This window comes from Cladosporium halotolerans, assembly GCF_011745625.1.
Source record: "Cladosporium halotolerans strain TM138-S3 chromosome Unknown Sca2, whole genome shotgun sequence".
NCBI classification, from domain to species: Eukaryota; Fungi; Ascomycota; class Dothideomycetes; order Cladosporiales; family Cladosporiaceae; genus Cladosporium; species Cladosporium halotolerans.
Genome location: NW_027191453.1, coordinates 1021855 through 1047352, shown reverse-complemented (window position 1 = coordinate 1047352; position 25498 = coordinate 1021855). Strand labels below are relative to the sequence as shown.

At 56.0% G+C, this 25498-nt stretch overlaps 9 protein-coding genes across 9 annotated transcripts; 6 read left to right on the top strand and 3 right to left on the bottom strand.

Moving 5' to 3' along the window:
- Positions 1–235: 235 nt before the first annotated feature.
- Positions 236–2065, top strand: WHR41_00881 (uncharacterized protein; the record flags this gene model as incomplete). The annotated part of the gene is made up of 7 exons (XM_069369487.1): positions 236–552; positions 604–718; positions 775–1019; positions 1070–1148; positions 1200–1478; positions 1546–1852; positions 1906–2065. 7 exons carry the CDS (start codon positions 236–238, stop codon positions 1944–1946), a joined length of 1383 nt encoding a protein of 460 aa, XP_069233823.1. The 3' UTR covers positions 1947–2065.
- On the bottom strand, positions 1943–3350 carry WHR41_00880 (uncharacterized protein). The gene is made up of 2 exons (XM_069369486.1): positions 2979–3350; positions 1943–2915 (listed from the first exon to the last, which is right to left on the bottom strand). Exons 1-2 carry the CDS (start codon positions 3180–3182, stop codon positions 2232–2234), a joined length of 888 nt encoding a protein of 295 aa, XP_069233822.1. The 5' UTR covers positions 3183–3350; the 3' UTR covers positions 1943–2231.
- A 351-nt stretch (positions 3351–3701) lies between these two features.
- On the top strand, positions 3702–4676 carry WHR41_00879 (uncharacterized protein; the record flags this gene model as incomplete). The annotated part of the gene is made up of 1 exon (XM_069369485.1): positions 3702–4676. One exon carries the CDS (start codon positions 3702–3704, stop codon positions 4674–4676), a length of 975 nt encoding a protein of 324 aa, XP_069233462.1.
- Positions 4677–8547: 3871 nt separating this feature from the next.
- On the top strand, positions 8548–13253 carry WHR41_00878 (uncharacterized protein). The gene is made up of 6 exons (XM_069369484.1): positions 8548–9181; positions 9247–9491; positions 9767–10223; positions 10638–10884; positions 11334–11537; positions 11618–13253. The coding sequence occupies exons 3-6, from the start codon at positions 10196–10198 to the stop codon at positions 13233–13235; spliced, it is 2097 nt and encodes a 698-aa protein (XP_069233463.1). The 5' UTR covers positions 8548–9181; positions 9247–9491; positions 9767–10195; the 3' UTR covers positions 13236–13253.
- A 1159-nt stretch (positions 13254–14412) lies between these two features.
- WHR41_00877 (uncharacterized protein) lies at positions 14413–18603 on the bottom strand. Its single transcript, XM_069369483.1, has 2 exons — positions 16597–18603; positions 14413–16446 (listed from the first exon to the last, which is right to left on the bottom strand). Exons 1-2 carry the CDS (start codon positions 18344–18346, stop codon positions 14519–14521), a joined length of 3678 nt encoding a protein of 1225 aa, XP_069233622.1. The 5' UTR covers positions 18347–18603; the 3' UTR covers positions 14413–14518.
- Positions 18604–18836: 233 nt separating this feature from the next.
- WHR41_00876 (uncharacterized protein) lies at positions 18837–19805 on the top strand (the record flags this gene model as incomplete). The annotated part of the gene is made up of 1 exon (XM_069369482.1): positions 18837–19805. The coding sequence occupies one exon, from the start codon at positions 18837–18839 to the stop codon at positions 19803–19805; it is 969 nt and encodes a 322-aa protein (XP_069233623.1).
- Positions 19806–21562: 1757 nt separating this feature from the next.
- Positions 21563–22486, bottom strand: WHR41_00875 (uncharacterized protein; the record flags this gene model as incomplete). The annotated part of the gene is made up of 1 exon (XM_069369481.1): positions 21563–22486. One exon carries the CDS (start codon positions 22484–22486, stop codon positions 21563–21565), a length of 924 nt encoding a protein of 307 aa, XP_069233472.1.
- Positions 22487–22805: 319 nt separating this feature from the next.
- Positions 22806–23590, top strand: WHR41_00874 (uncharacterized protein). Its single transcript, XM_069369480.1, has 3 exons — positions 22806–22962; positions 23089–23213; positions 23302–23590. Exons 1-3 carry the CDS (start codon positions 22912–22914, stop codon positions 23354–23356), a joined length of 231 nt encoding a protein of 76 aa, XP_069233473.1. The 5' UTR covers positions 22806–22911; the 3' UTR covers positions 23357–23590.
- A 137-nt stretch (positions 23591–23727) lies between these two features.
- WHR41_00873 (uncharacterized protein) lies at positions 23728–25075 on the top strand. The gene is made up of 3 exons (XM_069369479.1): positions 23728–24001; positions 24067–24715; positions 24783–25075. Exons 1-2 carry the CDS (start codon positions 23745–23747, stop codon positions 24482–24484), a joined length of 675 nt encoding a protein of 224 aa, XP_069233466.1. The 5' UTR covers positions 23728–23744; the 3' UTR covers positions 24485–24715; positions 24783–25075.
- The last annotated feature ends 423 nt before the right edge of the window (positions 25076–25498 follow it).

The following is a 25498-nucleotide window of genomic DNA, read 5'->3' as shown; positions in this document are numbered from 1 at the left end:
CGCATTGTTCGACAGATCAGGGAAGATCCGAAGTGTAAATGACGGTAGGTACAAAAAGACACCAATGGCCGGGTTTGAGCTCTTGCGGTTTCCCCTCTCCACCCGCGCCCCTCAGTCACCTGCTCCAAGGTACCAATTGCCTATCGAGATCAGCAGAGCTCTATAAGTGAAGCATTGAACCCGCCTTTCTTGAAAGATGCCTCGCCCAAAACGTCAGAAGACCTCAGACGGAGCCATGACCGACTCTTCCAGCAACCACCCATGGGCGGACCTGCCCTCTCAGCTCTCAGGAGCCATTGAGAAGGCCAACAAGGCTGCCCAAAGTGACAAGCAACTGTCGGCTTTCGTCAACAGCGATGCGATCACGGATCAGTCGACCTTTGGTATCAAGGGTGCCGGCAGCAACAACACTATCTTGACTACCGTTGCCAAGGGCAAGATCAACATCCGGACTGGAAGCGCATCTGACGCCGAGTTCACGCTTTCTGCGCTGCCCGAACAATGGCAGGAGTTTTTCAAGCAAACCCCCGTCATGCCATACCAGAGCTACTGGTAAGTAAAACTCGAAATTGTGGTAGAACCTAGGCTAATCTGACATCGCAGGGGTGTAAGACGATTGTCTATCCGAAGATGGGAGAACAGGATGGCTGACCCGGATGTCAAACAGATGTTTGGTATGAACATTAAGCAAGAGGGCATTGAAGTCCAAGGAAATCACGTGCGCTGAGAGAATCCTTACCTTTTCTGAACTTTTGCAGCTAATACCATTCGTAGGACGCCTTCGCCCGCTGGACACACGTCTGGCGCCGCGTCCTGGAGTTGTTGCACGATTCTTTCGCTGGACCGACACCAGAAGAACAGCAAGATGAGCCTGAGGACGACTGCATCGTCGGCCGCTATGTCTACGTCAAATCGCCAATGTGGGGCAAGTGCAAGGTCTTCTATGAGCAGTCTGGAGAAGGCAACCAGGAGATTATTTTCCTCCATACTGCCGGAAGTGACAGCCGTCAATATCACGGGTAAGCTTTCTGGTCCAATCTCCACTTGAACCCTATGCTAATTCGTCAAGTGTCATGAACGATCCTCGTGCTCGTCAGAAGTTGCACATGACGGCGTTTGATCTACCGGCTCATGGAAGATCGTTCCCTGTAAGTGCAGTAGGGATTGATATCGGTCTAGAGACTGATTCTTTGCCTTAGTACGAAGGCCACAACCCAGGCAGTCACACCAATAACGAAGATGCCTATGTTGGTTGCATTGCTGCGATGATCAAAAAGCTCGGACTGAAGAACCCTATCGTCTGCGGTGCCTCGATGGCGGGCCAAATCTCGCTGGCCTGCGCCATCCGTGCAGACGAGGTTGGCTGCATCGGTACCATCCCACTGCAGGGGAGTGACTTCCTCGACATGAAGAGGCAGTGGTACGATCAGACGCCACACCACAACCAATCACTATTCAACCCTGAGTGGATTTACGGAGTAAGCCTCACGTTCACACCTCGAGCCACACCTCACATCAAGGTTGGACTCCGCTTATATATTCTAGATGATGTCCCCAACTGCTCCACTCGTAAACCGCCAGCTCGTTTGGCATTTGTATTCCGCGCAAGCCTACGGCATCTTCCACGGAGATTTGGACATGTACTTCGGTGGATGGGACGGAAGATCACGAATGTCTAGTATCGACACCAAGAAATGCCCTGTTTATATGCTTACTGGCGAGTATGACTGGAGCAACACCCCGGAGATGGGCCAGGCGACCTGCGACAAGATCCCTGGCGGAAAGCACCAGGCTATGAAAGGTGTGGGCCACTTCCCGGCCACGGAGAACCCAAAGGTGTTCGTGGGTTACTGTTAGTATTTGTTCGTTCGCTTTTTGAGGATAATAGAGCTGACTTTATTACAGTGCTGGAGGCTGTTGATCATATCCAGAAGACGCACGCTTGATCTCACTATCCGATATTGGAGTGCAATTTTTTTGTCAGATCCGCTCCCACAGAATGTATAGTGCTTCTCGCAACCTGTCCATAGCCAAAATTAAATTGAAAATGGTTATCGTTCTAGAACTTGGTACCAGGTTAACATCAGATATCGCTAGCACTCTCATATCACTTACAGAGCATTGAGTGTTCCAACATACGCGACGCATCCAACAGGTGTCCTGATATCGTCGTCGATGTTCGCCGACTAGGATTGAAACGGCAAGAGGGGAAAATGTTGCCGTGCAATTAATTACAAGTTATCCCCAACCCAAACCCACCATTCCCTCACATCGCCCTTCTGCGCGCCATCACCCTTCACGTTTCCACCAGCAATCCTAACCTCAATACCATGCTCTTCCATCTGCGCAAAGTCAAACCGGCTAGACCCATACTCTCCTAGCCAATTCTGCTCCTCGTCCACTCCGCCCGCATCGTCCTCCATTCCGACTCCACTGTCCATCAAACCCTTGCTCCTCGTTGTCCGCACTTTCGCAATCTCCTCTTCCAGCCGAGTCTTCAAGATCCCCGCCGGAAGCGAAGTGAACACATCCTGCTTGTTCGCCGCGACCAGCACGGACGTCGCCTCAGTCTTCGATGTCTTGCCCTGCGTGTGCTTCTTCTGCAGCAGCAACAGCACGTCGTGCAGGTACTCCGCAGCCTCCGTCAGCCCCGCCGCAGAGCTGACAGCAGCGCTGTCGACAACGAAGACCAGGCCTTTCAGCGCCGTCGAGGTCTTGAGCGCGTTAACGGCATGATGCCGCAGTTTGCCGTGGCCGGGGGTGTCGAGGATGAGGAATTTCGGCCGGTTGCGCGGCGCGTTGTCGTTCTCGCTGCGGAAGCGATCTTCGTAGGAGTTATAGCCCGTCGGGAGCTGGCAGAGGGCGGTTTGGGGTGCTTGGCTGGTGTGTGTCACAGAGGGCTCGCCGTTGGAGAACTGGGTGCCGTGTTAGCTGCTACGCGATCATTCGGCTCGAAAATTGACTGGGCGCTCACATACCGAAGTCAATAGCGAGGTCTTTCCTCCTCCACTAGGCCCGAGGAGAAGGATTGTAGGGAGCTGTTTGGGTACAGATTTCCGGTATAGGTAGTAGTGAAGCAGAATTGGGAGAGACAAGCTGACAAGCAGGGTGACGACAATGGCAGATATGCTAGGCGAGAAGGCCCAAACAGCCCAGCTGTCGTCCCAATTTGCCTTGGCCATGTTGTCCTTGCGTTGCTCGCTAAGATGTTTTCGAGGAATCGGCCGACTTCGCCAACGCGGCGACGAGTGATGCACTTCGGCTGCGGGGCGTCATTGCAAGGGTCCCCGTCGGCCCGTGCCTGGTCTGAGGTGATCGTCAACGACGACAACAGTGCAATAATAACATCACTCATCTCTGGAAGCAAAAAGTATGTAGTAAGTGAATGTAGGGGTGCTTCTTAAATGTTCATTGCGATCGCAGCAAAGTCCCATCTTTGATCAATCTTCGTGCCTATCTCTAGGCTCGCACGAATGTGTTCGCGAATGATCGCCACTCCATTCACATGAAATGTTTGTCTTGACGTCAGGATGGTCGCATCGCATTGGCAATAAACAGATGTATCATCGAGGTGTCATCGCTTCTGGAGGTATCATGGAGAGCTTTGGTCTTTTCATCAATACAGCAGTCTGTCTCAGCTAGCTCTGTCTACACAGCTCCCGCTCAACAGTGTTCCTGTTCCTATCAATCGATTCTTCAAGATGTTCGGCAACAACACATTCGATCCTAATAAGGACATTCCCGACCTCACGGGCAAGACCTACATCGTCACCGGAGGCAGCGCAGGCATAGGCTACGGTATCTGCGCGCACATCCTCCAACACAATCCCTCCAAACTCTACCTCCTCGGCAAAAAAGAAGAGCACCTATCCGAAGCGCAAGAAAACCTCGCCAAATACGGCGACACCTCCAAATTGCACCCCATCCAAATCGACCTCGAAGACCTGCACCAAACCGACCGCGTCGCCCGCGACCTCGCCGGCACCCTCACGACCCTCGACGGGCTCGTCTGCAATGCCGGCCTCGGCGTAGGCGACTACTCCGAGACGCTCGACGGGCTCGACTCGCACATGCAGGTCAACGTCTTCGCGCAGCACCACCTGGCCATGCTCCTGCTGCCCGCGCTGCAGCGCACGCCGGGCTCGCGCCTCGTGCTGATGAGCAGCGAGTTCCACCGCCTGGGCACCGAGGGCATCGAGTTCCGCGACCTGGCGGAGATCAACAGCGCGATCGGGCCTATGAAACTGTACGCGCGAACGAAGCTGGCGCAAATTTTGCTCGTGCGGGCAATTGCGCGGAGGAAGGAGAAGGGGCTGTTGGGGTTTGAGGGCGCCGGAGGGCCGCCGTTTGTGAATGCTACGCACCCGGGCGGTGTGAATACCGATCAGCCGGAGCAGGCGGTGGATGCTTATGGAAAGGTAGGGAAATTGGGGGTGAAGGCTGTCAGGCCGTTCATGAAGGACCCTGTGGATGAGGGGTGTCGGTCTGCGTTGTTTGCCGCCACCAGTCTTGATGTTGAGAAAGACAAGATCGATGGAGGGTACATTGTGCCGGACAGGAAAGTGACGGAGATCAGTAAGCAGGCGAAGGACGAGGAGTTGCAGGAGCGGTGCTGGAGATTGACTGAGGGTATCTTGCGGGAGAAACTGGGAGAGTTGCCTTACGATATGAGCTAGGATGGTGAATCTTTCTTACAACTGACTGTCAGATGCAAGTCAGCTAAGTATCCTTGCACGATAATGATCAAATGCACGAAAGACATGCTCAATCTACCTGAGGCAGTCTACCAAGTATCAGACAGACGTCACGAGATACCAGAGACCATGTGGACTGCTCACTTGCGTGCGTGGTCAGCTCATCGGTAAGCTACCGATCGCGACTTCGAGTCACAGCCCCCAAATTCTCACCACGCGGCCACCAACGGAGTGCCTGCCGACGCAGTCGCGCGCACAACTTGGCTGCCTCGCGCCAGCGTGCCATCCTCGGCCCGAGCAAAGACGTGCACACTCACTACCGCACCAGTCGGGCCTTTTTCTGCTCAAGCTACACGAGCGGGAGATCAAGGCACCTGACTAGAATCGACTTGGCCCCTCCTCACCACCGCTACTGACGCCACGTAAGCTGAGCCGTGACCTGGAGCGGCGGAGTCGAAGATGGATCGCCGCATCATCATGCGGGCTCGCTCGCACGACAGGTCTACGCGGGTATGCAATATTTTTAGGGGCTGGGCCGTATGTTTCAGGAGAGGCTGCTTTGGTGAAAGACGTGCCCCGGGGAGAAAACCTCGAGTGTTACTGATCGGCTTGATGGCACGCTAACGAGCGTGACGGGGAATTTCTTGCGTCAGACGAAGCCCTGCGACCTTGTGTGCAGGGTCGCCAGGCATCGGTGCGTGTGGTGGCGTGCTCGGTGCGGCTTTGCCAGGGAGATGTTGTGTACACGGTTCCGAACCGGACATGTGGGCTGAAGTGGCGATGGCAGGGTTGCAGCGTGCCGCGCATATGCTTCTCAGTCTGCACGGGAGCACGTTCGCCGAGTTTGCGCGGACCGCTACAGTTCACAAGGTCGACGGGTGACGGCAGAAAAACTCTGAGCTGGAGCAGCATTATCGGCGATTTGCTTCGCAAGTGTCAGCCGGAGCCTTCGATGCAACCATTGGGCTTGCAAAAGCGGGCCAGAGTCCAAGTCATCCTACGTTGCTGAGAAGGCGTAGCAAGCAATACCAGACGACCGCATCGGCCAGGGGTTCGCGACACCACGCCGATGGCATGAAAGATCGAGAACGTGCGACAGAATGCCGGCACGTGTGCTGTGGAATGAAGTTCGCAGCCTTTGTCTGGTAGGTTTGCGGCATCATCGAGTTCCTGCTTCATGTGAGTGGCACAGCGCACGTCGCACCGACGGAGATCGTGATGGGGTGTGTGCAGCTCAACACCACGGCATCTCGATAATGAGAAATGCATGCCCACAAGAAACCACGTACCCAGTTGACCAAACAAAACCACGCGATGCTGTGGGTTCGTGAGCATGTGAAAATGCGCCTGCGGATATCAGCACCAACCCGTCGCCGAGTTTTGAGTGAGCCGGTCTCGCTGGAGAGCGGAATGCTTGCCCTGCTGTCAGATGTCACAGGCTCCGGCCGCACAGGATGATTGATTGCGCAAGCTAGTCACACGGTGACTGGTCATCGCTCGCGCTTTACTTCAAGATTGTTTGGGCGTGCTGTTCCACGCGGTCGTCGCTTCATAAAGCCTCAATTTCGATGAATTGACCGGAAAAACCGCCGACGTGGCGCGTGAAGGAGGGCATGCCGGTTCAGGCGATCCGCGAACAGTCACAAGCAGCGAAAAGCTGACTTGGAAATAGCTGCTGGGTGGAATGCTCACTCCTGTCGCTACCCGTAAAGTCCGGCCAGCGAGAGGCGTGATCCATCCATTGTCTGCGTATGCGGAGGTCGGAAAGTGCTTTTGAGCAGGTACTTGAGCCGTGTATATGGAGAAAGGCTGTGGATAGGGCGGCCAGCCCACACGTCCGTGGGATGTCTTCACACGTGCAGCCAAGTGGCAATGAACAGGAGGGCGTAGGGAGTTGACCACGCGCGCATCTCAAGCAGCGCTGCATAATCCCCGACTGCGTGTATGGTGCAATGGAAGGCCCAAGCGTGGGTACACAAACAAGCGGTGAGGCTGGGATCTGACGTGACAGCGAAACCGATATGCAGGTGTCCGCACCCATCCCCTGGGCGACGAGGCGGCTTCGAGAAGCGACTGGATGCGCCTGGGGAGGCAAATAAGACAGGTGTCGGCAGATCGGTCGCTCGTCCAAAAGACGCTTGGTGGCGGAGCCGTCTGCAGACTGAGCGTGGGGCTGCGCATGTCTGGTCCACCACACCTGGTGGGCCGCGGGCGTGAAGACGGGAGGAGAGGATTGGGGAGGGATCGGGGGAAGACTGGGGGCGGACTGGAGACAGCGCGGGATGCCGGTGCCCGCGACGATGCTGCCCGGCTTCCTTCTTTGTCCGGGGAAGGCACCGTGATGGCTGAGCAATCGAAGGCCGCCATCGAAGTCCCCAATGGTCAGCATATCGGACGGAACGGAAGGTCAGAGTTGGCAGACTCGACGCGGAACCGGCCACCCTCTTTGTTTGCAGCTGCATCTCGCGGCCGGCCTAAATATATGCATCATCGCGAATAGCCGTGGAATGCGGCTGCGTAAGCCTCAGTGCGGGCCATGGCGGGTTGGAGCTGTGGGAGACGTTCGATACAGCGGATGGCGACGACCTCCCTGCGGACGTCAATCGTCGTCGACTCGACGGAGGGCGGCGAGGCCAAGAAAGCGGGCGGACGCGCATCGCCGTCGCTAGCGCCCGAAATAGCCAACCTCACTTGATCATCCGCGCGCGAGTGGCCGCGTCCGCAGCGCTCTGTGGTCTACGGACTACTCGTCTGCGCCAACCCAGGCTGACGTGGGGGTTTCCGGGCTCTCCTGGTCGAATGCAAGGGGTTGCTGCGCGCCGCGATGTGGTGGGCTTGCAGCCCGCAAGCCACATGCGGGAGGCAATATTACGTTCAGATGCGGTAGGCACTGCTGAAACATGCGGCGGCTGCCATCGCGTCGCCGGGGAGTGCAATCTGGACTGGCTTCCGCATCTCTCCTCGCCCACTCGTTGGAAGAAGCTATGGCACCGCGGAAGCGACATGGGCCCCTGCTGCGACCTGCTGATGATCTGCAGCCCCAGATTTTCTGCATGATGTGGCTTGATACGCGCGAAATCCTTCGACCACACCACACGGCATCGCGCACAAGACTAAGCGGGTACTCGAGGGAAACACCCCGACGCAATAGTGAGAGGGCATGTGCCTTCGCGTGACCGCCTCAGCGGCAAAGCCACGGCCCGCTCAGGCTTTCCAATACAGGTACTCGCATGATAAACAGAAGCTGCGGCGCGAAGTGCCTTTTGTGATCTGTCTCGCTCCCAGATTGCCGGGACGTCAGCGTAGCAGACGCACTAACCAGGCAAAAGCCTCCCTCCGCCTCCCAAACGGCCTCCACACACCGGTGCACTAACGTGTTGCATGCGAGTACACCTGCATGGAGTCGCATCCGGATGGCGGCCCGCCCGGGGGAGGCACCAGGGCAGCGCGATGGTTGGCTCGACTCCCTCAACGCTGTTGCATCCTGGTGGTTGATCATACAGACCGTTTCTTTGGGGGACGAGAGAGACCAGTGGAGTGACGAAGGCCTGGGCTTCTCCCGAGATCATGAGCGATTGTATGCGGCTAATCGCTAGCACGATGCCGTCGGAGCATGACTTGAGGACTTGCCCAGTTGCCCGGCTGTGAAGGCTCATGTTGCTACTGGAGCAGCAAGGAGGGCAGCGACGGACTGAGGTGAGTCGCTTAATTCCGACTGACCGGATCTCACATCCCCGCGCACCCCTCGCATCTCAGCGAACGACTCAGAGCCTCGCGACAGCGAGCTGATCGACCGCCTCTGTCGGCCGAGGAGGGCGCGAAGCAGATGCAGCTTCCCACTGTAACCTGCCGCGCTAGTCAGACAGACACACGCATGGAGCGTGGCCTGAGCGCTGCCAGAGGCCAGGGCCGCAGCGCAGACCGGGGGCAGGGGATTCGAGAATACGATCGTTGCTGCTGCCCTGCTGCTGTGAGGCTGATGACCTGATGCCACGCCCCATCTTGAACCAAACGGTCGGTAACCGCTGCTGCAGAACGCTTGCGAGTGTTGGGTTTAGAGCGGTCTTCGTTCGAGTCGATGCGCCGGCCAAGGCTGGTCTCTGCTTTGTTGCGTCTATGACGGAGGCTGTAGGCCACAGCGTGTTGCCTATCATCTTGCATCGCCGGGGAATCACGCCCACCTGGGTCGCGGGCTTCTTTGATCTTGACCTAACAGCCTTGCTACCTCGCAGGAGGCCGGCATACCCCTACTCGCCTTTATCAGCGTGTGGTTCCGTTCCCCACCGCCTTATGGTCGCCGTCGTCACGGAATATCTTCCATCTCTTTCAAGCAAATCACGGACTCCTGCGGTTGAGTTCTCAATCTGAATGCTGGAAACTTTAACCTCCTGTCTCCCGGCATTGTCTGTCCGAAAGTTTCGCTTGCTTGTCACATATGACGGAAGGTCGAGTCGAGGCTTCTTTGTTGGATTGACGTTTGACGCAAGGTACGCTACCGCTGACTGCGATGTTGACTTCAATTGCGCGCGACAGAGACGCTGACAACGCTCAGGTTCGAAGAGACGAGCGTGTCTGCTGGCCCCAAGTATTTAAGTCGAACGCTCTTGCATCGATTCTGCATTCGCGAACAGCGTTCATCTACCTGAACACCCTTCATTCAACGCATCGCACCGCATTTCCATCAGAACAAGCGATCTACACCCAATCCACGAAAGCCAAAATCACTCGAGACTGATCCAGATCTACGCCCTGGGCATTTTCTGGACCTACGAACCTTGAGTTTTGCGTGCAGAATAGGTATGTCTAGAGCATTTACGTCTCTCAAAGTTGCTTCGCGGCGGCTCCAACGACTGTAAGGTGACCGGCGCGGTGCGCGCATCGACCCCCGGATGTCGGCATCAGCACCACTCAAAGAGGACATCTTGCACAACAATCGACCTGTCGAGATTGTTCGCGGCCTTCACCTGCTACTCCCCGGCATTAGCGTGCCCCAGCTCCCCAGAGAAAGGCGTTTCTAGGCGCAGGCATGGGCGAGGATCTGTATGCACGGCTTGCTAATGATTTGCTCGCAGATAGGCGGGAACGCTGCAAGACACGCAGCTGGAGACGTCGGAAGAAGCATCGGCATAGCCGCCAGGCGTGGAGTTAAAGTGCGATTGAGAGCGCTTCGCCTCGCGCGCACTCGAACAGGGCCGCAGCCGCCCCCAGCTGTTTCGCTGCGCCCTCTCCGCACCCGAAAGCATCGCGCATTTTAGCTCGTCGCGCGCTTGTCGACTTGCACGCGGCCCGTCAGCAGCCGAGAGCCTGAGAGCCTGAAACCATTCGCGCCAAGCCGACGACATCAGGCATAGTCGCCATCGCATCGTTGCAAATCCGCCTGAAGACGCCTTCCCGCCTGCACAGATCGGCCCTGAGGTGATTATTCGAACAAGGCGATCGATGCCAATTCGATTCTGTCCTGCTTAGGAGTCGACAACGAGCGCGCGATACGACGCATATACATGGGCTCGGCCTTGACAATGGAACCAGGTGAGCTCAGCCCGATCCAGAGACCCATGTTCCCACCTGCAGCACGCCTTGCCCAAGTCCCTACAAGTCTCGCGCGAAACGTCCAATCCCCTTCCTCCAGCCCTCAGCCCCCCCTAGCTCGCTCCTCTGCCCCGGCCATCTCTTCTTCGCTCATCGACCGGTCATTACGGGCTGCCCCGCCACGACGCGTGAAACGGCCCTTTTCGTTTCTACTCTTGTTGCTTCGTACCACTTTACCGACAAACCTTCTGGCTTTGCATGTGGTGTGACGTTGGGCACCCGGGTTTCGTCTCACGTGCACCATCGTTCCATCGCGAAGACAGCCTCTGCATGGCCCGAGCCCGCCGCGTCATTCTCGCCGTGCATCTAATTGCCTGCAGCGGTTCGTGGCTCAATGCTGACGTATCGATGTAGGCACGCTCCTTCAGCAGCAGCTGCCGCTGCACAACGACTACTCCCTGTCGTCCAATCCGGATGCTCTCGATCAATTCCCGGGACATGCACATCATTCATCCTACACCACTAACGGCTCGGTCGAGCCGCTGCGACGGGACATTTCTCTCGTACAACAGTCTACCGGAGCGTTCGCCTACGCAACCTCTGGCAACACAGCCGGACCTCGCTACGTCCCCAGTCGAAACGTAGCGCCAGATGGCAGAAGGTACGTAGACAAACATTGGTTCTTACCTGCCATGGCTTTCTAGCGTTTGATACTCTATCATTTTGATTTGCTGCTGAGCGAGATGGGTCGCCCCACAAGGCATCCTTCGCATTATGCAGCATGGCCTGATAGCCCGGTCTCTTCTCCTGCGTGCACGCCAGCAGCCGCTCCGCTGTCAGGCAGACGTTTCACGACGCTGCCGCCGATGGTCCGGCACAGCTAATGTGTCTCCGGCGCTTCTTTCGTTGATTCTCACCTCCTTGATCACACGACCAGTCATGGCATGTCGCAATCCAGCTCTTGACTGTTGAAGCCCAGCAATTCTGCAGCTTCAAGAACGCTGAATGTCGGTGGCACGCCGTCATGTTGCGCATTTCTCGACCTTGACTTCTTCGTGTTCCATACACTTACGCGTTGTGAGCTGTACGCTGACGCTTCATGTGACACAGCTATCCGGCCACCCAGAATCTCACTGACTCGGGATCCGGGTCCATCTCAACCAGCCCTTCGTCCGCGGCTTCCTCCTTGGCGTACAACAACTACCAACAAGCAAACCATTACACAGGCAGTGTAGTCCCCTCATATCCAGGCCCAGTGCCTTTAGCGCAGCCTTTTGTACCTCAGTCTTATACTGGAGCACGCGCACCATCAATGTGAGTACCACAGACAGTGTGACGCAAGATCGCACGAGATCTATCTTGAATGGCGCTTGGCACTAACACATGCGCAACAGACTAGACGGCTCAACACAAAGCATACTCTCACCCTCGACGCGTTCGCCTTTATCAGGCGCCACGAATGCCACCGATCGCGACGTGTACGCAAACGCTTCACCATATTTGGCTCGGAACGCACTCTCACCGAGTGTTCAATCGAGCTACCCGCACTACGCAGACCCTTCCCGAAGCATTCTCACGGCCGCAGCAGCAGGCCTATCTTTGACAGGTGTCCCATCTAGTGGCCCAACACACATGGCTACGCCGGGCGCACACGCCTACGGTGGTATGCAGAATGAGTCCCTGAGCTTTCCCTGGCCGAATCTGGAGGTCTTGCTTGAACTCCACTGCGGCGACATGCCCGTCACACCGGAAGTTCATGCAAAGGTCGAGAAAGGATTCTTCCTGTCTACCGTTGACGACAAATGGACTTGCTACCGACGCAACTATTTCTCGGTCAACTGCCATTTCGAGCTTCATCCCAACATCAGCAATGGTCGCCTGACCATCAAGCGCAACAATCACACCGAGCAGGTAATGGCCATGGGCATGCGCCTGTCCGCTGCCGTAGACGGCTCGCAAGGCAAATCGATCGAACTTGTCCAGCATACCCCTAAACGCGATGCTGGCCCGAAGAACAAGATCGACGTGACGAAAGTCTCTCCCACGCCGACTGGAAGGATGGATTCGACAATATCTCCGCACGGAGTCTATCAGGTTCCCATGCACACCTTCCATGCCACTGGTCATCCTCCCGGCCCGATTCTGCCCTTCCAGAGTAAGCCGGACGACACATCTCTCTCGCAGCCCGATTCGACCCCGACCATGAGTCAGTTCAACATGAACAGCAATGGCGCCGCGCACATTCCTCTCCCAGGCTCTTCGACTACCCACACTTTTGAGCGAATTCAGTTCAAACAGGCGACCGCAAACAACGGGAAGAGACGTGCTTCGCAGCAGTATTTTCATCTCGTGGTTGAGCTATTCGTGGACATACGAAAAGGCGAAAACGACACGCCGTCATGGGTCAAAATCGCTCAGCGCGTGAGTGAGAAGATCGTCGTCCGAGGACGATCCCCGAGCCATTACCAGAATGAGGGTCAAAACGGCACTTCTGGCAGAGGTGGATCGACCGGCTCCAGTGGAGGATATAGCACCGGCGGCGCTTCATTCGGTGCCATGAATGCAGGCGGGTTCCGCGGTGCCGGGAGTCACTACAGCGGTGGTAATGGGGGGATTAACGGCTATCGGGCCAACCACTATGGCCTCGGCATACCCCTAGGCGACCCGGGCAGCCACTCGGGTAGCAGCTCGTCAAGCATTGACGGCGGACCGGTGGACGGATACCCAGTTGAAACCGTGATGTCGGACGCCGACCGACTTGCACTACATGAGCACAGCGGATACCAGTACTACCCAAGTACTATCTACGAAGGCATGCCGACCCAACTACCGCCGCTCGGAAAGATCGAGAGCAATGCTCGTTTCTCCACTGAGCCGCGCCAATACGCAGTCAAGACTGAGTACTCGGATGCCATTCCAGGCGCGCAGTATTCTGCCAGTGGTATCGGCCGCTTCCAAGGCGTCGATTCGAGTCGCGGGTACTACCCGGATCTCCAAACTGGCTGCCACTAAGCGCTGTACAGCAATCTTGCCATTCGTACTTCTTAGCGCTGAGCGGCATAAGTTTTTACATCCGGCCCATCTGCCGCGATCGACACCACCATTGCACACCATCAGCTCCGGCTCCACGCCCAAGAGCGCAGGCGCTACATGAGTGGAGTGAGAAGGATGAGCCTCACATTCAACCTACGCCTTTTGAAATACGATAGCGCCTTCACGGATACGCACACACGAACAGCAGCATACGCATCGAGCACAAAAAAGAAACAGCGACGCCAGAACACAATCAAGAGCCACTCACTCCCGACTTCCACAAAGACTTCACGAGTAAGGACGCCTCACGACCTCATTTACAAGAATTTCACGTCCCGGCTTCGAGATATCCCAGTTGTCTCGCCGCGGAATCACAAAACGAAGATCATCTCAACGGACAACAAAAAAAACAAAGCAAAAACAAAAAAGAATGAAGCACGCTATCTCGGCATTGGTGGAACCCGAACCGCATCTCTTCCTTCTCCCGTCGTTACAGGTCTACCTCTAATATCTCCCATCGCGGTCACGGCAAGGCATTTCTATTCTACGAGCAGAACTTCTGACGACGTGTACGAATTCTATTACTTATTCCTTCTTCACTTCTCAGAAATGGTCCGCGCCCTTCAAATGCAACGCACTGCCAACAGCGCGGGCCATCTCTCGACATTTTGATCAACTTTACCATTCACTCCTCCGTCTTTCTCTTAGGTGACGCCAGGGCAGGCGATCTGATAAACGAAGCAAGAAGGGCGGCCCCTGAAAAATGTCACGGATCGGGACGGCGGCGCGGAAAGATTGGTAGTCGGGTCTTTAACGAGCAAAAAGGGCGGCTTCGCCTGTGTATTAGTGTCATTTCCTTCTATTTCTTTGGTTGCCGCTTTTCCGGGTGTCGTGTAGCGTTAGTGACTGCCTGTGAGAGCGTCTGTCTGTCTGTCGTTGCGGATATAACTTAGCTACGTGCAGTTGGTGAGGCCCCGGTCTCGCCTTTTGGCAAATGCATCACCCGTTCTCGCCTCACAATCTTGGGCGCGCTGTAATGAAAGGTCTTTTGATATTGTGATGTACTGGCACAGGCGTCAAACTACACCACGTCGCAGACGGGTCGGAGACAGCGGCATGGTGGCGTTTGAAGGAACACGGTTCGTGATCGGGGTGCTTCGCATCACAACGACTCCTGTATTACGAGTTCGTATCTACATTATCCGTTCTCTCCCACGCTACATACTTCAATCACATAACGCGGATGCATCAATGGACGAAGACTACGCCTCGCCTTCCCAGCCTACCCACTCCCTGCCCACAACTCTCCAGACTCTCACTTCGCCGCTCTTCAAGTCGCCGAGACGGAAACTCTCCATCCTCACCTTCGCCTTCTCCCTCCCCTGCTCCCACGCCCTGATCTTTTTGCGTGTGCCGTCCCACTCGCCAACAATAGCAACGTGGCCGGCGCCCAGATCCTGCTTGTACTTCTGGTGCATGGGGCCGGAGTGCTTGCCCTCGAACTTGGCATTGCGCAGCGTGACGATGTCGCCGGCGCGGATCTCGTCGAACTGCATGACGGAGGCGTTGGCAAGGTTAGCATAGACGAGGGCGCCGTAGGCGCGGGTGCCGACGGGGTGCAGGGCCTCGGGCTGCGCCTTGATGAGGTCCGCGACGAGTGCGAAGGGCGTGCCGTCGCCGACCGTGCTGTCTTTCTTGCTGTTACCTAGAGAGGCGGCGGTGTCGCCGATTTTGGCGCCGAAGCGCTGCCAGTAGGACTCGAGCTGGTCTTGGCGGAGTTTGGCGGGAGGAGCTTCGTGGCGCTGCTCGAGGGAGACGTTCTCTGGGTCCTGAGGGTCGTAGCGCGCGGTGATGACGGTCTGGCTGTAATCGATGTAAAGGACGTAGATGTCCTTGCTGATGATGGTACGGCCGCCACGCTTAGATGTCTTGGATTCTTCGCTCTCTGACAGGATGTCCACGCCTCTTCGGCTTTGGAGGACTGGCGGCAGAGGCTGCTCAGCTGTCCACCAGGGAGTATCTTCGCTCAAGTTGAGGTCGTTGGCAATTTGTCCGTTATCAGAGGAGGGTCGGCTCTGATCCATGGAACGCCTCACTGTAGTGGGATTCCTCGATACGTCGAGCGATTGCCTTGGTGGTGCTCGAGCAGGTGGAGGTGGTTGTGAAACCGGGGGCATGGGTGGCATAGGAGCGTGTTGTTCAGCGTGAACGGGCGGGGGAGGAGGCGGGCGATCCATGGATTTCCTCGGAGGCGACGCCGAGTACATATCATCTGAACTGTCCTCTTTGACGGGTTCCGATTCTCTAGGAGGGATCGGTGGCGCCGCAACAGGTACGGCACCAGGCACTGGAGGTGGTGACTTGCTAGCATCGTTGTAGCGATAAGGATCATAGTCACCGCCATACGAAGAGGTAGACATCTCTCTCTGCGGCGGCGCAGGGGGTGGAGCGCGAGGTGTGTCCATTGATTGACGAGGTCTGGGAGCAGCCTGCGGAGGTGGAGGCGGAACTGCCCTTTGGATAGGAGGAGGCGCAGCAGAAACAGGAGACGTGACGTCCTCAGGAGTGTCATCGGCAGTAGTACTTCCATCCATGCTGAGGTCGCGCGTGTGTGATTTCAAAGCGTCTTTGTGCTTTGCACTCGAGGCGATATCCGTATCGTAGTCGCCCTCATAGTCGCTTTCGCCGCGCTCATCGTTTCCAGTAATCGGCATTGCCTGCAAATCCGTGCTTTGGCGGCTAGGGGGCGCAGACGTCTGCGGCGGAGGAGGAGGTGGCGGCCTCGATGCACTCGCCGGGCTGCTTCCAGGGATAGGAGGAATCTTGCTCGACCGCTTCTCCGAGGTGGAAGTTTGCGGCGTGCTTTCCTCGCTATTGAAGTAAGAAGCCCTCTTATTCCGCGGGGATGTCACCAGAGGAGTGTTTTCTTGCTGAGGCACTGGAGGAGGGCCAGTTCTGATCGAGAGAGGAGTCTCCGCAATTGGAGTTTGCACAGATGATTGTCTGTTGTGCATTGACATCTCATCATCAGACTCGGACCCCGGCCCAGGCGAAAGAGGTGTAGGAACAGCAGCGGCTGGAGGCGGTGGGGGCGGTACAGGTCGCGTTTCAGGAGCCGGCGGGCCAGGAGGCGGACGGGGTACAGGGCGGTCACCCGGTATAGGTGGAGCTGCCTGAGATAACGGGCGCTCTATAAAGGGTCAGCTTGGACACAATGGACCTGACTTGCAAGAAAAACGGCGCCATGTGCCTCCTCTTTCCAAACACCTGGAATCTTTGCAGCAAAGACACCAGGCTTTGATTAGAGGCTCTTGCAGATCTCGGCTTTGTTAACACTTACCTCTTGGCACTGGTGGAGGAGCACCGCGTTCCTCCGTCATCGAAGCCCGCGGTGGGGGCTCAGGCTTCACATCCTCCACATCTGGAACCTCATCAGGCTGTCTCTGCGCGGAAATCGGTTCAAGCTCGGGTTCGGGCTCCTTCTCAACAGATCTGCGAGGTTCATCCGCGGGAGGGCTCTGGACAGGCTGCATCCCAGGGATAGGCATCATGGGCATCCTTGGTGGCTCCTGACTCGAAGGGCTGGTAGGGCTTTGAATGTCGACAGATGCTTTCCTGTCGGAGTCTCTAGTGGAAGTGCGCTTCTTAGGGGCGCCCTTGCCAGGCATTGGCATGCCACCAGGTGGGCCGAACATGCCGGCCATACCCATACCACCGCTCATCTTGGCCATGCGCTCTCTCAACTCGTAGCGCTTCCGAGTCTCTTCATCCATGGAATCCTCGTCGTCGTCGGCATTTTCCGTAGTGTCCGCCTCGTCGCCAACTTCTTTCTCTTCTTTGGGCGCTGTGTCAATTCGAGGCGGCGGCTTGGGCTTGTCGTCGCTGTCCTCTGGTCCAATGGTGCCAGCATCATCCTCTGTGGTCTCACCAGCAGCTGACTGGTCGGCTTCTTCGCCGCCACTGAGAATTTCGTGCTGCGGTGCATCCGGCAAGGGCGACATGGGCTCCTGCGGAGGTCTCTGAGCCGACGGAACCCTAGGACGACCACGAGAGACATCCAAACTCTGTCTCTCATCGCCGGGGCTACGGACACGGGCAAGCTCGTCGTCATCACCCTCAGGTTCAGGCTCAGATGGTTTCCTGGAGGGCTTTCTTTCCCTCTTCTCCCCGCCACCAGCCCTACGCTGGGCTTGCTCAGCCTGTTGTTTTTGCAGCAAGGCAATGCGATCCTTCAGGCTTTGAGGCTTCGGTGCGTCCTCTTCGCCCTCCTCTTGTTGGGTCTCATCGCGAAAACCCGCAGCTTCGGCCGCAGCCCTATCCTCCTCCTGCCGCTGCTTGATCTCGGGGTCCTCCTCTCTGCGATAATGTGTTTGCTGCGGTTCCTGCTTAATTGGTGGTGGGACATAAGCGGAACTGCTCGGCGGTGGAGCAACAAAGGGCTTCTTGATGAAGTTGCTTGGCTGAGACTTCTGTCCACCCGGCTGGAAAGGCATCACGGGTGCCGCCGCCGGCTGGTTGAAGGCTGCAATGCGGTCTTTGAAGGCATTGGACTTGGGCGCAACGGGCGGCGGCGGCTTCTTAGACTCGGTCGCCGCGGGCTCCGCTTGGACCGGTTTGGGTGCAGGAGGAGGCTCGACTTGTGCGGCAGGGCTCCTCTCACTAGTAGTGGAGGGCGGCGAGCGCACCTCCTCCCGAGCTTTAGTTGGCTCAGCGGGGATGGTCACAGGCGGCGGCTGTGGCTTTGAAGCTGCCGGCACCGGAGGGGTATCGTCCTCTTCTCTTGCCGCATTTTGAGGCTCAAGCTCAGGTTCAGGCTCAGGAGCCGCAGCGGGCACGGAAGGTGTCTGGGTCTCTTGCTTTGGCCTGGTAGGCCTGCTAGGCCTCGATGGAACCTCGGGCTCGCACTTCTCCACGAAGTTATTGGGAAAGATGCCTGCCTTCTTGGCCCCACTGGCGTCTGTATACTCTCCCTCGTACCAATCCGCGTCTATCTCTTCCGTGATGGTAATGACTTGGCCCACCGGGAAGGTGAGGTCGTCGGGCTCTTCGCTAGTGTACTCGTACAGCGCCTTGACTTTGTAGCCAGCCATGGCGGCGACGGTTTGTGCGGTCGTCTTGTTGTGGTTTGCGGATGCAGAGCGAGATGTGGAGGGCCTCCTGTACGGGGTGGTGGGAATGACGAAGCTCCTACAATAAACTCCACGCGTGCCAATGCACTGGCCTTGTTGCCTGGCTGGACGGCGTTTCAGGCCGGTTTCGTGGCCAGACGGGGTGTTTGAGCGGGGCCAACGGTGGTGTAAGGGATCACACGTGATTCACACAAGGATGAAAGGTCCAAAGAGGCAGTTGCGAGCTGGTGGAGTGAAGTGAGGGCCGCCCAGAGCTGCCTGAGTTGGCAACGGCAGGAACGTGGGCCGGATGACGACGTTTCCGCAACGCTACCCTTGCGCGCGTGCACCGCGTGAAGCTTAAGCAACGCTTGGAGCAGCAGCAGACGCGGAACAGCCTGCAGACTACGGGACTGTGCTGTCGCAGCGCGAGCTTAACCTTCTGTCTCTGTCTTCACGGGCGCATAGTATCATGGCAACTAAGAAGGTGCCAGGAAAATCCATATTGAAGCAGCCGGCCAGACCGGCTGGGACGTCGCCACCACCAGACGAAGCAGCGCAGGCCGAGGCGGACGCCGAGGCAGCAAAGAAAAAACGCCACTTCGATATAGCAATCAAGCATGCCCTCTTGATCGACCATCAGAAGAAGACGTCCAGCCAAATACTCAACCACATCGAAATCCTTTTGGAGTTTCCGCCATCGTCACAGCCCACAGCTCAAGATGCATCGCAATTTCTTCAGCTCGTTTCCATATTTCAACCCTCGAACTTTGACGAGCTGGTCGAAGAACGACGAATAGACAGCAGATGCGGATATCCCTTATGTGCCAACGAGCCCCGTGGGCTTCACCTCAAGGAATCTGAGTCGTGGAAGCTGAAGGAGGGGGATGGCGATTGGTGCAGCAAGGAGTGTACCCGCAAAGGCCTTTACATCAAAGCACAGCTTTCTGAAGTTCCTGCGTGGGAACGGGTGCCCGGTCAGCAAGCGCCAATTGTCTTGCACGAGAATGATCGCCATCTGATGTCCGCCGAAAGCTCCGATGGCGATGAAGCCAGCTCCAAAAAGATCCAACAGCGGGTGGCGGAGAGAGGCGAACTGGCCTTGGAGAGAGGAGAAACTGCCGCAAGTTTTAGGCCAGACCAGGTCATGGCGGACTTCATTGTTGAGAAGACGCCATCGTCTAGACAGACTCAACCGGCGAGCAAAGTCAAATTTTCAAGCTCTACTGCTATCGAGGGATACGAGCCGACAACTACTTCGTCAAATGCGAATACTCTGCCTCCTGTTGCTGAAGTGGCCGCTATGCTCAAAGACGTCGATATGAATGTGCCTGTCAAGGGAGCTGACGATCATGACGACGATGACACCGAGGAAGATGATGACGATGAAGACCAGCAGTGGAAAGATATGTTCGACCAGATGCGGAAGAATCAGAAGTGAGACGTGTACACGACAAAGATGCTGTCTCGACTCCATCGCTACCCAAGGCAATATTCGTCATCCTGCTGAAGGATCGCATACCGCGTGGCCGGCATCCTTCTCTGGCTTTTTGCACCATCACAAATTGCGAGATCATTTGTGCAAAGCGCCACCGAATCCTTCTGCCAACACCGCGCCTGCTCATATTCCAGTCGAGTTGACGGTGCTCGTTTAGCAGGTCTTGAATGCCCACGTTTCGACGACAGGTCCATGGATTTCTGTTTCCATTAAGCTCTTCCCAAAGGGGTCAGAATCCTCGCGTTCATGACAGCCGCTGCAAACCGCGCCATCCCAGTGGCGCCCCCTCCATCTCGTGAGACAGGGAGGCACTGTCAACAGGAGCGTTGAGAAGCATGCTCTATCTGGACACTTTATAATCTCTGAGCTGAGAATGTCCGCAGCAAATCACACAGACCATTTTGATGCTGGGCACCGAGTCCTAGGGTCATCACAAGCCGTGGTGATTCTATGGATTATATTGCGATTGAATGGCTTGATCAACTATTGGGCGGACGACGTGAGTTGTACGGAGTCCCGTACCTGTGCGAGGGCAGACCTGGCGTAACTCCCAGGGGCAAAGTATAGTAGACTCACATATAGGCTCACGACGAGACATGTTGGCGACCTAGACTCGACTCCTCTTGAGGAGTTGCCACCGAAATGCGGCTGCATTGAATTGGGGAGATCCGGTGGCGCCATACTTATTTCTGGCTATGCTGTAAAGCTCCAACAAAGTTTCGCCTGGTTGATGCGATCGAGCCTCGAGGGTGGACATGCTTTCCACTGAGCAGCGCCTCTCGATATGTGAAGGCAGGCCGCCTATATATCTCGTACGCCGTGTTCCTTGAACACAATGTATATCAACCTACCACTTTACACCATTTGACCTCACATTCCGTTCATTGCCTCGAAAACATGAAGACCGTATCCCTGCTTCTCCTCGCCTTGTCTACCGGCATCTTGGCTGCGCCCATCGGACAGCCAGAGGCTCAGGTGCCCGCTCTTCCCCTGGTACGACAGCAAAGCTTCACTCTTGCTCGCAGCTTCTAAACCCCAAACAGAGCAATCCAACGTCCCTCCTCAGCAGTGCGCCAGGTCTTGGTGGTGCTTTGAAGCGCGATGCCAAACCTCAATTGCCTTCGATTCCCGCAGCGGTATGTCGTGTGTCTGTGTGCGGGCTACTTCTTGCCACAAGCTGACACTTCTTAGGGAAGCCTTTCCGGCGTCACTGGTACAGTGACTGGTCTCACCGGAGGCGTGAAGCGCGACGCTCAGCCCCAGCTGCCCTCACTCCCCACTGCGGTACGCTTGTGTCCTTTGTGATATCAAAGCTATTGGCTAAAACTTACGCTCTTCCAGGGAAATCTCCCGGATGCTGGCAAGGTTACCGGCCTTCTCGGTGGCGTCTAGTATGTTGACATGATTAGCTGGTGTCGATGATGTGTATGAAGTATATGTAATGTCAATGTTCTTTCAGCCCTTCGATATTGTTCATGTCAGTAATACGGTGAGCGAGGATTTGTGTAGGTTATGTTCAGAAAAGATGACGAACAAGTTTTCGGACAATATGATTGAATCTTTGTGGATACATTGTACAACATGTGGGATTCTGGAATCTTATGTACACTGGTAAAGTATTTGGCTGAGCCGAGAACGCCCACGAATCGCGGTCTTGAGCACAACAGAGAATCTTTCATGTGGCCTGTGCGATATCAATCTTACAGCTCTTTCTCCTTCTGCCTGTTCTGCTGAGTCGACAGCTCCCTCATCGCTGTTTGACCAGTCACAGGAGTCGCGCGAACGGCGTCGGGTCCGCCGATGGTCTCGAACGCCTTGTGGAATAGCCACTCTGTCGCCTTCTCCACTGGCTCATCGAACATGTAGGGCAGAGCAGGTACAGCCGCGAGACCAAGACCAATAGGTCCCCACGTGCGAATTCGCGTGTTCTTCGCATTCTTCAACGCACGGCCGGAGTAGCGGACAATGCTGTGGATAGTGAATGCGGGCAAACCCATCGAGGCTACGCCCTGGAAGAGTGCTCGCTGTGCCATTACCGTGCGGTAGTCCTCGATGGGCACGACGCGACCCTCGGGCTGCTGGCTTGCGATGCTGTCACCGGTGATTCCGGCGCCGAGCGACCTGCTTTCTCCGACCTTCGCGGATCCCTTGTCGGTAGAAGTTGTGGAGAGCTCCTTCGTACCCTCCTGGTTCTCAGGGTGAAGCGAGCGTTGATTGCGGAGGTATGCCTTGTATCCTTCATAGCCCACATCACCGATCAGGTACGTCCACGAAACACCGTATGCCGCTCGTACCGCGATTGGGTGTGCAATCGGCCTGAAGCTCTCTCCGATATCTGATGTGTATGCGACATAGCGGTGCGCGGATAGAAGGATGGTTCGGAAACGGGACGCGTAGGCGGCATAACGGACGCTGGACTCTGTAGACTCTTGCGCGTTGCCCTCGTAGAACGCGCTCCACCAGGTCTCGTCGTTTTCGAAGGTTTTCTGCAAATCGGCGGGCAGCTTTTGTCGCGGCAGGGGTTTCGAAAAGTCCGGGCGCTCTCCTTCGCGAACATGCTCGATGGTGGAAACACGGCTTGGGTCCTCCCCAGCGTCTTTTTCGACTATGTCTTTGTCGCCCATGGTGAGATAGACCTTCGACCTTCTATGCGAATGTGTATGTGTGTAGGGTGCTTTGCGAGTACTTGCCGTGCAGTCAAGGCTTCTGTGAGCTCGAAGATACCTAGTGGGTTTGTGCGAGGAGTATCTACGAATATACTTTATGCGCAGCTATCGAAAGCAGGATCGCCCGTCAGCAGTAACGATGATGTGAGAGCTGCCACTTACGCCTCGGAACATGACGGCAAGCGCGCGGTCTCGCGAGACGCCTGGGTCGCCGGGCGGGCAGCTGTCGCCAATCGCGGCGGCAGGCCCGGGCCGGCTTCTTCGCGCGCGGCTTTCTCCCGAATGCTGCGCTCCGGACGACGGCGAACTCGTCGACCAGCAGCTCTCCCGACGTCAACCACACCCTCCGAACCCATCTTCAATCACACCAAACCGTCGCAAACATGGTCGTCTACTACCAGCTCCCCGCCCTCGGCAAGGTCGGCTCCCACCACGTACGTCAATCCTCCGGACGAGAGACCCTTTCCGCGCCCGCATCTTGAAACGAGGGGGAACATGGAAAGAGAATGGGACACATGCGAATACGATCAAGGAACAACGGCTGACATGCTGCGTAACAGCTCGCCATGGGTGTTCTCGGCACCATGTTCGGTGGTGTCTTCCTCCTGTCCGGCGGCAGCAAGAAGGTCGCTCAGCAGGGCCCTCCCATCAACGCCTCCAGCAAGGGCGAGGAGGACTTCATCCAGTACGTACATGGCATCATCCAGGATACTGCGCCACTTCTTTTCTGCAGTATCGACCATGTGTGCATCACAGGCTAACCGATTGCGAAGGCAATTCCTGAAGGAAGCTGAGGGTGACAACGCGAAGCGGGAAGGAAAGCACTGAGTCTATCTATTGACCTTGGCTCTGAGATGGTGTTCAGATGGAGAAGATGTGTCCGTTGTAGAGCTTTCAATGGGTTGATTCTGTGAATTCGACTATCAGAGTCACGTGAGTCAACCACGAGCTCACCTGTAAATATACCTTAAAGCGGCAGCATCTGCTTCGATCAACCACGCAGCTTTCCAGAGTCCTTATGCATGATCTATTGTTCCAACAGAATCGATTTTGTCGTCCATACGCTCGATAAGTCATCTGACCATCTCATACCGCTGCCAAACTCCCTTGAAATCACGTGACGCCTATCCACCTCCGCTCCGCACCCGTCTTTGCCTGTAATGTATAGGTAAAGTTACGAGTACGTCCAACGATCTCATTCGCTCTTTGCTCAAACATGCCGAAACTCCGTCCCTTTTTACCAAATCTCTCCGTGGGAACCGACATCATCCATGTGCCCCGCATCGCGAAACTCGTGCAAAACCGCATGGGCTTCGCCAAATTCCTAAAGAGACTCCTCACACCTCGCGAGCAGCACGAATTCTACGCGCGTTTCGGGAAATCGCTGCAGGAGGCATCCAGCCTTGACGGTAGATACTGGCGGTCACCACAAGACAAAACCCTGGAGATTGTCTCAACTCATCTTGCGGGCAGGTGAGTGAGCAACAGCCGCGTCCAAGGGGCCACAGTCTCGGTTGACTAACACGGCGACATTATAGATGGGCCGCGAAGGAAGCCATGATAAAAGCGGTCTCGCAACGGAAACTCGTTTACAGCGAGGTCCAGGTCCGCAGACACAAGAAGGGGGCCAACGTCTTCGGCGTCATTTTGGATCGGCCGGCACATCCCGGCCGTCTCCCTCAGAAACCGGAACTGCATCTCCAGCCGCATGCCGAGATTGACGAGGATGAGACTGGGCAAATCGTCCAAGTCAGTATCAGTCACGAGGCCGACTTTGCCATCGCTGTCTGTCTGGCGGCCGTGGATCCTGCGGAGAACGAGGCTGATGGCGAAGTCGAGATGAGCCCGGAGAGCAAGGCCGCGATCGATGAGCTAATAGAGAAGAAACGCAAGCAGGCTGACAATGGGCCTGCTGAGTATGCTGATTCATTGATGAAGAAGGACGAGAAGAAGTAATAGAAGAAGCAGTCGAAGCAAGATGATGATATTTGTGCTTCGGACGACGAGTCTCCGCAGGCACCGAAAACCATGAAGTGGAAGCCTGGTGACTAGAGGCGAAACTCCAAACCTGTTCATGGGGAACTCGAGCCATCAAGACTGGCATATCGCAGCTGCGACACATCTGGACTGGTCAGTTACAGTCACAGCAGTTGATCCATTCCAGCTTCTAGCGGAATACTTCATGGCGTGAGTTGCAAGCAATTCGAGCCTGAAGCCTCGGCCAACAAAGCAACAATATCTAATGATTCAGCAGATCCATAATTCGGGACAACTGGGTTCCAATTCCATCCACTCAATGGCCCCTCTGACAGATGCTTTCCCGCGAGGCCCCTAAAACAGCGGGTTCTTCGGCGAGCAAAGATACATCATGTCGATGTGCATTAACTCATAGCAATCGCGGCATTTAAGACGTCCTGATTCATGCAATTCATATGTCTTTACAGGACATATAGTCATGTCATTAAGTACAATTAGTATCCGATGGATCACTGCATCATTATGCAGTCCATCATTTAGTCCGCTCCAAAGTCTTTACAGCAGAAGAAATCCGCCCGCCCGCTAGAGTCCACCTTCAATATTATAAAAGATGGCGATCGAGGCATCCGTCCTGCATCGTGGCGGCTATCGATGCGCGTTGGCACTCCTAACCCTTGCAAAGCGGCTGATCAACTCTTCGCTTGTTTCCCCCTCTTTGTGCTGCAAGTAGCTGTATGCACTCTAACCGAGCGATAGCGAGACCAGTAAGAAGATGGCCTTACTACCGCGGTGAATATATACGCATGATATGTGCTGTCGTGGCGTCCACACGTGGATACATCGAGATGGTGTGGTTTGCTGTCTCACCTTCTCTTTTTCGATACTGCTTTTGTGTAACAAATGCATTCACAGCCGATACAAGGAAGTGAAACTTCCGTCTTGAGACTTCGAACAAGTCGCTCCAAATGAAGACTCTCGTCACCGTCATTCTCT